Raw genomic sequence first — 13344 nt, 5'->3', positions numbered from 1 at the left:
ATGGTAGGTATAAACAAATACTGTTGATAGACGGTATATAGGAGTACTGTATGGCATGTTAACCACCGACGGTAGGTACAGACAAATACGGTTGATAGACGATATATAGGAGTACTGTATGGCATGTTAACCACCAACGGTAGGTATAAACAAATACTGTTGATAGACAGTATATAGGAGGACTATGTTGCATGTTAACCACCGACGGTAGGTATAGACAAATACTGTTGATAGACGGTATCTAGGAGCTCTATATTGTATGTTAACTACCAACAGTAGGTATAAACTAAAACTCTTGATAGACGGTATATAGGAGCACTATATTGTATGTTAACTACCAACAGTAGGTATAGACTAAAACTCTTGATAGACGGTATATAGGAGCACTATATTGTATGTTAACCACCGACGGTAGGTATAGACAAATACTGTTGATAGACGGTATATACACATGTAGGAGCACTATATTGTATGTTAACTACCGACAGTAGGTATAGACAAATACTGTTGATAGAAGGTATATAGGAGCACTAAATTGTGTGATAACTACCAACAGTAGGTAAAGACTAAAACTCTTGATAGACGGTATATGTAATAGCACTATATCGTATGATAATCACCGACGGTAGGTATAGACAAATACTGGTGATAGACGGTATATAGGAGCACTATATTGAATGTTAACTACCGACAGTAGGTATAGACAAATACTGGTGATAGACGGTATATAGGAGCACTATATTGTATGTTAACCACCGACGGTAGGTATAGACAAATACTGCTGATAGACGGTATATAGGAGCACTATATTGTATGTTAACCACCGACGGTAGGTATAGACAAATACTGTTGATAGACGGTATATAGGTGCACTATATTGTATGTTACCTTCCGACAGTAGGTATAGACAAATACTGTTGATAGACGGTATATAGGAACACTATATTGTATGTTAACTACCGACAGTAGGTATAGACAAATACTGGTGATAGACGGTATATAGGAGCACTATATTGTATGTTAACTACCGACACAAGGTATAGACAAATACTGTTGATAGACTGTATATAAGAGCACTATATTGTACGTTAACTACCGACAGTAGGTATCGACAAATACTGTTGATAGACGGTATATAGGAGCACTATATTGTATGTTAACCACCGACGGTAGGTATAGACAAATACCGTTGATAGACGGTATATAGGAGCACTATATTGTATGTTAACTACAGACAGTAGGTATAGACTAATACTGTTGATAGACGGTATATAGAAGCACTACATTGTCTGTTAACTACCAACAGTAGGTATAGACTAAAACTCTTGATAGACGGTATATATAATAGCACTATATCGTATGTTAATCATCGACGGTAGGTATAGACAAATACTGTTGATAGACGGTATATAGGAGCACTATATTGTATGTTAACTACCGACAGTAGGTATAGACTAATACTAATAATAGACGGTATATAGGAGCACTACATTGTACGTTAACTACCGACAGTAGGTATAGACTAAAACTCTTGATAGACGGTATATAGGAGCACTATATTGTATGTTAACCACCGATGGTAGGTATAGACAAATACTGTTGATAGACGGTATATAGGAGCACTATATTGTATGTTAACTACCGAAAGTAGGTATAGACACATACTGTTGATAGACGGTATATAGGAGCACTATATTGTATGTTAACTACCAACAGTAGGTAAAGACTAAAACTCTTGATAGACGGTATATGTAATAGCACTATATCGTAGGTTAATCACCGACGGTAGGTATAGACAAATACTAGTGATAGACGGTATATAGGAGCACTATATTGTATGTTAACTACCAACAGTAGGTATAGACAAATACTGGTGATAGACGGTATATAGGAGCACTATATTGTATGTTAACCACCGACGGTAGGTATAAACAAATACTGCTGATAGACGGTATATAGGAGCACTATATTGTATGTTAACCACCGACGGTAGGTATAGACAAATACTGTTGATAGACGGTATATAGGTGCACTATATTGTATGTTACCTTCCGACAGTAGGTATAGACAAATACTGTTGATAGACGGTATATAGGAACACTATATTGTATGTTAACTACCGACAGTAGGTATAGACAAATACTGGTGATAGACGGTATATAGGAGCACTATATTGTATGTTAACTACCGACACAAGGTATAGACAAATACTGTTGATAGACTGTATATAAGAGCACTATATTGTACGTTAACTACCGACAGTAGGTATCGACAAATACTGTTGATAGACGGTATATAGGAGCACTATATTGTATGTTAACCACCGACGGTAGGTATAGACAAATACTGTTGATAGACGGTATATAGGAGCACTATATTGTATGTTAACTACAGACAGTAGGTATAGACTAATACTGTTGATAGACGGTATATAGAAGCACTACATTGTCTGTTAACTACCAACAGTAGGTATAGACTAAAACTCTTGATAGACGGTATATATAATAGCACTATATCGTATGTTAATCATCGACGGTAGGTATAGACAAATACTGTTGATAGACGGTATATAGGAGCACTATATTGTATGTTAACTACCGACAGTAGGTATAGCCAAATACTGTTGATAGACGGTATATAGGAGCACTACATTGTACGTTAACTACCGACAGTAGGTATAGACTAAAACTCTTGATAGACGGTATATAGGAGCACTATATTATATGTTAACCACCGATGGTAGGTATAGACAAATACTGTTGATAGACGGTATATAGGAGCACTATATTGTATGTTAACTACCGAAAGTAGGTATAGACACATACTGTTGATAGACGGTATATAGGAGCACTATATTGTATGTTAACTACCGAAAGTAGGTATAGACACATACTCTTGATAGACGGTATATGTAATAGCACTATATCGTAGGTTAATCACCGACGGTAGGTATAGACAAATACTAGTGATAGACGGTATATAGGAGCACTATATTGTATGTTAACTACCAACAGTAGGTATAGACAAATACTGGTGATAGACGGTATATAGGAGCACTATATTGTATGTTAACCACCGACGGTAGGTATAAACAAATACTGCTGATAGACGGTATATAGGAGCACTATATTGTATGTTAACCACCGACGGTAGGTATAGACAAATACTGTTGATAGACGGTATATAGGTGCACTATATTGTATGTTACCTTCCGACAGTAGGTATAGACAAATACTGTTGATAGATGGTATATAGGAGTACTATATTGTATGTTAACTACCGACAGTAGGTATAGACAAATACTGTTGATAGACTGTATATAGGAGCACTATATTGTATGTTAACTACCGACAGTAGGTATAGACAAATACTATTGATAGACGGTTTATAGGAGCACTATATTGTATGTTAACCACCGACGGTAGGTATAGACAAATACTGTTGATAGACGGTATATAGGAGCACTATATTGTATGTTAACTACAGACAGTAGGTATAGACTAATACTGTTGATAGACGGTATATAGGAGCACTAAATTGTACGTTAACTACCAACAGTAGGTATAGACTAAAACTCTTGATAAACGGTATATAGGAGCACTATATTGTATGTTAACCACCGACGGTAGGTATAAACAAATACTGTTGATAGACGGTATATAGGAGCACTATATTGTACGTTAACTACCGACAGTAGGTATAGACACATACTGTTGATAGACGGTATATAGGAGCACTATATTGTATGTTAACTACCAACAGTAGGTATAGACTAAAACTCTTGGTAGACGGTATATGTAATAGCACTATATTGAATGTTAACTACCGACAGTAGGTATAGACAAATACTGGTGATAGACGGTATATAGGAGCACTATATCGCATGTTAACTACCGACGGTAGGTTTAGAAAAAAAACATAATAATAGACGGTATGTTAATCACCGACGGTAGGTATAGAAAGATTATGTTGATAGACGGTATATAGGAGCACTACATTGCATGTTAATCACCGACGGTAGGTATAGACAACTGTCAATAGACTATGTAATGGAGCACTGTATTGTATGTTAACCAACGACGGTAGGCACAGACAAATACTGTTGATAGACGGTATATAGGAGCACTATATTGTATGTTAACTACCGAAAGTAGGTATAGACACATACTCTTGATAGACGGTATATGTAATAGCACTATATCGTAGGTTAATCACCGACGGTAGGTATAGACAAATACTAGTGATAGACGGTATATAGGAGCACTATATTGTATGTTAACTACCAACAGTAGGTATAGACAAATACTGGTGATAGACTGTATATAGGAGCACTATATTGTATGTTAACTACCGACAGTAGGTATAGACAAATACTATTGATAGACGGTTTATAGGAGCACTATATTGTATGTTAACCACCGACGGTAGGTATAGACAAATACTGTTGATAGACGGTATATAGGAGCACTATATTGTATGTTAACTACAGACAGTAGGTATTAGACTAATACTGTTGATAGACGGTATATAGGAGCACTATACTGTATGTTAACTACCGACAGTAGGTATAGACAAATACTGTTGATAGACGGTATATAGGAGCTCTATATTGTATGTTAACTACCGACGGTAGGTATAGACACATACTGTTGATAGACGGTATATAGGAGCACTGTATTGTATGTTAACTACCAACAGTAGGTATTAGACTAATACTGTTGATAGACGGTATATAGGAGCACTATATTGTATGTTAACTACCGACAGTAGGTATAGACAAATACTGTTGATAGACGGTATATAGGAGCACTATATTGTATGTTTACCACCGACGGTAGGTATAGCCAAATACTGTTGATAGACGGTATATAGGAGCACTATATTGTATGTTAACTACCAACAGTAGGTAAAGACTAAAACTCTTGATAGACGGTATATGTAATAGCACTATATCGTAGGTTAATCACCGACGGTAGGTATAGACAAATACTGGTGATAGACGGTATATAGGAGCACTATATTGTATGTTAACTACCGACAGTAGGTATAGACAAATACTGGTGATAGACGGTATATAGGAGCACTATATCGCATGTTAACTACCGACGGTAGGTTTAGAAAAAAAAAATTAATAATAGACGGTATATAGGAGCATTTTATTGCATGTTAATCACCGACGGTAGGTATAGATAAATTATGTTGATAGACGGTATATAGGAACACTATATTGCATGTTATCACCGACGGTAGGTATAGACAACTGTCAATAGACTGTGTAATGGAGCACTGTATTGTATGTTAACCACCGACGGTAGGTACAGACAAATACTGTTGATATACGGTGTATAGGAGCACTATACTGTATGTTAACTACCGACAGTAGGTATAGACAAATACTGTTGATAGACGGTATATAGGAGCTCTATATTGTATGTTAACTACCGACGGTAGGTATAGACACATACTGTCGATAGACGGTATATAGGAGCACTAGATTGTATGTTAACTACCGACAGTAGGTATTAGACAAATACTGTTGATAGACGGTATATAGGAGCACTATATTGTATGTTAACTACCGACAGTAGGTATAGACAAATACTGTTGATAGACGGTATATAGGAGCACTATATTGTATGTTAACCACCGACGGCAGATATAGCCAAATACTGTTGATATACGGTAAATAGGAGTACTGTATTGCATGTTAACCACCGACGGTAAGTATAGATAAATACTGTTGGTAGACGGTATATAGGAGCACTATATCGCATGTTAACTACCGACGGTAGGTTTAGAAAGATACTGTTAATAGACGGTATATAGGAGCATTATATTGCATGTTAACCACCAACGGTAGGTATAGACAAATACTGTTGATAGACGGTGTACAGGAGTACTAATTCGTATGTTAACCACCGACGGTAGGTATAGACAAATACTGTTGATATACGGTGAATAGGAGTACTGTATTGCATGTTAACCACCGACGGTAGGTATAGATAGAATGAAATTCAAAACAGTGTGGCTGTGGCCATTGATTGACACATTAAATTCATCCATTGACTGGGACAATATACATGAACGTTTGTCTGTAACGACCACTGTTCACGACGTACCTACGATAGACATTTAAACTGTGGGGTCACCAAAGGTTTCTTAACGCCTTTAATTATAAAATAATTCAAAGAATTAATCAGGAATAACCTTTATGTTTTGATTTATATAATTGATATAAATCAAAACATCGTGTTATTTCTGATTAGTTTTTCGAATTACTTTATTAAGTTGTTGAGAACCTTTGGTGACCCCATAGTTTAAGTGTCTTTAAAAAGTACATAGTGAGCAGTGGTAGTTACATACAAACGTTCACCTTAATTGTCCCAGTCAATGGCTGAATTTAATGTGTCAATCAATGGCCACAGCCACACTGTTTTGAATTTCATTATAAATACTGTTGGTAGACGGTATATAGGAGCACTATATCGCATGTTAACTACCGACAGTAGGTTTAGAAAAATACTGATTGTAACAAACTTCAGTTAATTATTTATATGATTTATTTTACACCTAGGACTATATTTTATGTTATCTCTTATTTTCACTAACACCGGTAATCTAGTCAAGCAGACCTTGTTTATCACGTGATTACGCACCTATTGAAATTTAACAGGTGAGTCTCAAATCAGTCGGCACATGATCATTGAGAGTAGCACACGTTTGTGCAGTTGGGTTTGTGGTTTAGATAGCAATTTGGACATTATAATTGTCAGGACAGGACATGGATGTCCAAAGGCTAATTGAAACAACACTCAGGGGTTTTTAGGCCCGGTTTTAGTGTGCGTTGGCACGTTGCTAATTGTCGACTGGTCGGAGATAATGGTGTCGATGAATTAATGGTGTCGGGGTTAAAAATGGTAACAACTCGGTGATATATTGGTTGGAGTTACAACGCATGGAGGCGGTGATAAATTTATAGTCCGTTTCTATTTATTTGGAGCAAAAAGTCCGTAAAATTATATACATTTTTAGTTGAGAAATCGAGAAGTCCGTGCAGTATTTATGCAGTTTAAAGCAGTTATAGTTTGTTATTCAGCATTATATTTATTCATACAAATTTAGTGTTCTCTTCAATCAATTTAGAAGCAACCAGATATATGTGAAAATTAGTTAATTCGTCCGTTTAATTATAAAGAGAAATTTAAAGGGGAACAACCCAGTTCATCATTTACATCTACAGTACGTACAACGAGGAACGTATCCGGGCAGTGTGCGGAAAGTGTGCAGGCCGAAATTTGTTTGATTTATGTTTATTTCATGACATTTTGTTTTGTTCCGTGTGTGTTTATTTAGTTACATTTGTGTTCTCATTTCATATTACATTTTTGTTGAATTTACTTTATTTTGTTTTGTTAATTAAATTTATATTTTAATTTGGTTTTGTATGACATTGGCCACCTGACAATTCCCAAAGAACTTACTTCGTTACAATGGTGGCAGCGGTGGGATTGTCACTGTGCCAATTGTTATATTAGAAAATATTGTCAGATAGACAACAGGGATTTTTTTTTTGTTATATATTTTGTTTGAACTTTTATGTTTTATTATATGTTTACATTATCATTTTATTATTATTTGTATTGTACAGTATGGCAGGAAGTGTATTACCCGCTTGGGTTCCGGAGATGTTAGAGAAGGGTGAAACTTTGGAGACATGTTTAGAAATGTTGAAAAACATGCAGTCTACTGAGAGAGAAGCTAGAATGGAAGAGAGAGAGATGAGAAAGATAGAGATGGAAAAAGAGGTACGTTTAAAAGAGTTAGAGATTAGAGAGAAAGAAATGGCTCAAGGTGTTGCACCACCACAGACACATTCAAGTTTGAAGTCGAAACTTCCTAAATTTAAGGAAGGTGAAGACCCAGATGTATTTTTAAGGTCCTTTGAGAAATTGGTGGTTTTGCATAAAATACCCAAGTCTGAGTGGGCCCTTAGATTAGTCCCTTTACTTTGTGGGAAAGCTTTAGAGGCATTTTCTAGATTGTCTGAAGAGGACAGTAAAAATTATGATAAAATTAAATCTGCTATTTTATGTAGATACGAGCTTACTGCCGAGGCATACAGGGAGAAGTTCAGAAGTGAACGCCAGTCTTCGGATGAGTCATTTAAGGAATTTTCAGTCAGACTAGTAGGTTTTCTTAGACATTGGTTGGAGCGTGAGTTGATAGGCACTGATTTTGATAGATTTGTTGATTTAGTTACTAGAGAACAGTTAATGGTAAGTTGTAATAAAGAGCTCAAACTTTGGATCAAGGAACAGAAACCGAAAACAATTGATGAGTTGGTAGACAAAGCTGAGGCTTTTCAGCAAGCACATAAAGATGAACAGGTAAGTTCTAAATCAGTTGGGAGAATTGACACCGACCAATCTAAACAACAAGGTAGATATAACCAATCAAAAGGAAGACAACCTGACACTAGGACTTGTTTTATTTGTAAGAACATTGGTCATATAGCTACGCACTGTCCTACAAGGACGAACCGGTCAAAGGAGGATAATTTTAAGCCAGGTAAGTTTGGTTTGTGCATACAGAGTAGACAGGAGTATAGAGTAGATGATTATATTAGTGGTGTGACTGTTAAGTTGCCTGGTGTTTCATGTAATGGCGACAAGGTACAGGTACATGGACTTGATATAGTAGAAGGTAAGATCGATAGTGATAAAATCTCAGTTTTGAGAGATACAGGTTGTTCTACTGTATTTGTTCATAGTAGGTTTACTAACCCAGATTGTCTTACAGGTCAGACTAGAGACATATGTTTAGCAGATGGTTCAGTGAAGCAGTGTCCAGAAGTATGTATTAATATTTCTACTCCTTATATTTCAGGTGATATTATTGCATTGATCTTAGATACACCGTTTGCAGATCTGATTGTTGGAAACTATGTGAACACATCAGTACCACATAGTGTCGATGGTTTATCAGTGACTAGTGGAGAAGATATTTTTGTTTCAGGTGACTCAGTCCCATGTCATGCAGTTGAGACTCGATCTCGAAAGAAGAAGCAGGATGAAGCAGATAGTATGATTGATCAGACGAATGTTCAGCGTAGTAGCGATATACCTATATCTCATTCTATAGATTTTTCAGACGTATGCCATGATTTTAAGATTTGTGATAGGAAGCAGTTGATTGAGTTACAGAAGACAGATGAGACTTTGGATAAGGTAAAATCTTATGTAAGTGATGTGCATGATAACCCAGCATCTTATTTTATATATAATTCAGATTTACTATATAGAGTGTATACTAAGCCAAGTGGTGAAGTTATTCAGCAAATTGTATTACCAAGCAAGTTGAGAGGAACAGTTCTTTCGTTGGGACATGATATTCCGTTGGCAGGTCACCTTGGGAATAAGAAAACAAGAGACAGAATCATGCAGCACTTTTTCTGGCCAGGTATATTTAATGATATTGCCGAATACTGTAGGTCTTGTCCAGATTGTCAGATAGGTACATCGAAGGGTAGAGTACCACGTGCTCCATTGATTAGCATACCACCTATGGATGAGCCATTTCAGCGCATTGCTATTGATTTTGTTGGCCCTTTGCCTATGACTGATGACAAAAACCGTTATGTACTTGTTTGCGTCGATTATTCCACTAAATATCCAGAAGCAATTCCTTTAAAAGATCAAGAAGCTTCTACAGTCGCTAATGCTCTTATAAGTTTATTTTCTAGAGTTGGCATACCCAGGGAGCTGTTGACAGACCAAGGCAGTAACTTTATGTCAGAGCTGATGGTTGAGGTATGTAGACTATTAAAGATAAATAAGTTACGCACTAGTCCTTATCATGCTATGTGTAATGGACTCTGTGAAAAGTTTAACGGTGTACTGAAGAAAATGTTGAAGGCATATGCACGACAGACACCAAAAACATGGGATGCATATATCCCTTACTTATTATTTGCATATCGGGAGGTACCAAATGAGAGTACTGGTTTCTCACCGTTTGAATTGTTATATGGCAGGCACATTAGAGGACCTCTAGCAGTACTTAAAGAAGAGTGGGAAGAGCCTAGTACATGTCAAAACTCTGTGTTGAGTTATTTATTAGACACTAGAGAAAAGTTGAGAACAATGGCTGAGTACGCCATTGAAAATGAAACAAAAGCGAAACAAAGACAGAAGTTTTATTATGATAGAAAAGCTAGAGACAGAAAGATTGAAGTTGGTCAAAAGGTGCTTATATTATTGCCTACACATACATCAAAGCTGTTAGCGAGTTGGAAAGGACCATTTATAGTGACTGATAAAGTTAGTCCTGTTGACTATAAGGTCAAGGTTAGAGGAAAAGACAAAGTATTTCATGTAAATATGTTGAAGTTATGGCATGAGCGGGTAGATAATGATCTTGATAATAATGTCACAACAGATATTGCTGCGTGCTTAAATGTAATTTCAGGTCTTAACACAGATGAAGGCACAGATGATAGTGAGATGACTACAGATATAACTCCAGTGTTGAAAAGCAAAGAAAATGTAGATGACGTTACGATCTCACCAGAATTGACAACTGTCGAAAAACAGCAGCTTAAAGAATTACTATCAGAATATGAAGACATCTTTAGTGACGTACCTAAGGTAACAAATATTATAGAACATAGAGTAGTTACAAAAACAGATGAACCGATTTACCAACGTCCGTACCCACTACCATACGCACTTAGAGATAAGGTCAGAGAAGAGATTGACAATATGTTAGCTGCAGGTATAGTTGAGCCGTCTGACAGTCCGTATGCAGCTCCGATAGTACTGATCAAGAAAAAAGACAACACACTTAGATTTTGTGCCGATTATCGTTCCTTGAACAAACAGACTATCTTTGACCCGATTTTTATGCCACGCATGGATGAGGTACTGAATAAAGTCAGCAGAGCACGATATATCAGTAAACTTGATTTAACTAAGGGCTATTGGCAGGTACCACTTGATAAAGATAGCCGACAGAAGAGCGCATTTATAACGCCGTTCGGACATTATCAGTTTACTGTTACTCCATTTGGTATGATGAACTCAGGTGCTACTTTTGTTCGTATGATGGATAAAGTTCTGGCAGGATACGAGGAATTTGCTGACTCGTTCATTGATGATATTGGTATATTTAGCGATACATGGGAGTACCATATTGAGCATTTAAGGGCAGTATTCGATTCACTGAGACAGGCAAACCTCGTTGCAAAACCGAGTAAGTGTTTATTTGGCTACGATGAGCTTGAGTTTTTAGGACATATTGCCGGCGGTGGCAAGATTAAGCCTGTTCAGGACAAGGTATCTGCTATACATGAATTTCCAGTGCCTGTCACGAAGAAACAGGTGAGATCATTTCTCGGTCTGATAGGTTTCTACAGGAAGTTTATACCACAGTTCTCCGACATATCCGTACATTTGACTGACCTTACAAAGAAAAACGAACCAAATAAAGTTAAATGGTCAGACACAACACAAAAATCTTTTGACAAGCTTAAAGAATGTATTTGTAGTGACTCTGTATTACGGAGTCCAGATTTTTCTAAAAAGTTTATTTTGCAGACTGATGCGTCCGGTAAGGGTCTAGGTGCTGTACTAGAGCAAGAATTTGATGACGGAAGGCGTCCAATTATGTTTATCAGCAAGAAACTCTCTGGAGCGGAATGCAACTACGCAGTGGTAGAAAAGGAGTGCTTTGCCATAGTGTGGGCGGTTAAAACTTTGAGAAACTATCTAGAGGGTAAAGAGTTTGCTATTAATACTGATCATGCTCCTTTACAGTGGTTACAGAGGATGAAAACCAGTAACCAACGGTTACTCCGTTGGAGTTTGATACTTCAGGAATTTAATTATACAGTTTTTTACATTGCAGGCAAGACAAACATTGTTGCAGATGTTTTGTCTAGATGTGGCGATATTTAGATAACCCCTGAGTGTGACGTTATTACAGCGTTATTGTGTTAATTTTGGTTTTATTTTAGTGTTACAGGACTGAATTTTTTTATGTTTGATGTGTACATATTTGTTTTTTTTTTTTTTTACTGATATAGCTTAATTTCAGATTAGATTTTGAAGTTTGTTGTTTCTGGTCGGACTAAATGTTCTTTAGTCTCCTGGAAAGGGACGTTTGTAACAAACTTCAGTTAATTATTTATATGATTTATTTTACACCTAGGACTATATTTTATGTTATCTCTTATTTTCACTAACACCGGTAATCTAGTCAAGCAGACCTTGTTTATCACGTGATTACGCACCTATTGAAATTTAACAGGTGAGTCTCAAATCAGTCGGCACATGATCATTGAGAGTAGCACACGTTTGTGCAGTTGGGTTTGTGGTTTAGATAGCAATTTGGACATTATAATTGTCAGGACAGGACATGGATGTCCAAAGGCTAATTGAAACAACACTCAGGGGTTTTTAGGCCCGGTTTTAGTGTGCGTTGGCACGTTGCTAATTGTCGACTGGTCGGAGATAATGGTGTCGATGAATTAATGGTGTCGGGGTTAAAAATGGTAACAACTCGGTGATATATTGGTTGGAGTTACAACGCATGGAGGCGGTGATAAATTTATAGTCCGTTTCTATTTATTTGGAGCAAAAAGTCCGTAAAATTATATACATTTTTAGTTGAGAAATCGAGAAGTCCGTGCAGTATTTATGCAGTTTAAAGCAGTTATAGTTTGTTATTCAGCATTATATTTATTCATACAAATTTAGTGTTCTCTTCAATCAATTTAGAAGCAACCAGATATATGTGAAAATTAGTTAATTCGTCCGTTTAATTATAAAGAGAAATTTAAAGGGGAACAACCCAGTTCATCATTTACATCTACAGTACGTACAACGAGGAACGTATCCGGGCAGTGTGCGGAAAGTGTGCAGGCCGAAATTTGTTTGATTTATGTTTATTTCATGACATTTTGTTTTGTTCCGTGTGTGTTTATTTAGTTACATTTGTGTTCTCATTTCATATTACATTTTTGTTGAATTTACTTTATTTTGTTTTGTTAATTAAATTTATATTTTAATTTGGTTTTGTATGACATTGGCCACCTGACAATTCCCAAAGAACTTACTTCGTTACACTGATAATAGACGGTATATAGGAGCATTATATTGCATGTTAACTACCGACAGTAGGTATAGACAAATAATGTTGATAGACGGTATATAGGAGCACTATATTATATGTTAACTACCAACAGTAGGTATAGATTAAACTCTTGATAGACGGTATATATAATAGCACTATATCGTATGTTAATCACCGACGGTAGGTATAGACAAATACTGGTGATAGATGGTA

At 36.4% G+C, this 13344-nt stretch overlaps 1 protein-coding gene across 1 annotated transcript; it reads left to right on the top strand.

Moving 5' to 3' along the window:
* Positions 1 to 6532: 6532 nt before the first annotated feature.
* On the top strand, positions 6533 to 13066 carry LOC139513092 (uncharacterized). The gene is made up of 2 exons (XM_071301268.1): positions 6533 to 10646; positions 11595 to 13066. Exons 1-2 carry the CDS (start codon positions 7650 to 7652, stop codon positions 11952 to 11954), a joined length of 3357 nt encoding a protein of 1118 aa, XP_071157369.1. The 5' UTR covers positions 6533 to 7649; the 3' UTR covers positions 11955 to 13066.
* The last annotated feature ends 278 nt before the right edge of the window (positions 13067 to 13344 follow it).

Source organism: Mytilus edulis, chromosome 2, assembly GCF_963676685.1.
Source record: "Mytilus edulis chromosome 2, xbMytEdul2.2, whole genome shotgun sequence".
Classification (NCBI taxonomy): Eukaryota; Metazoa; Mollusca; class Bivalvia; order Mytilida; family Mytilidae; genus Mytilus; species Mytilus edulis.
This window is presented reverse-complemented; position numbering and strand designations above follow the sequence as displayed.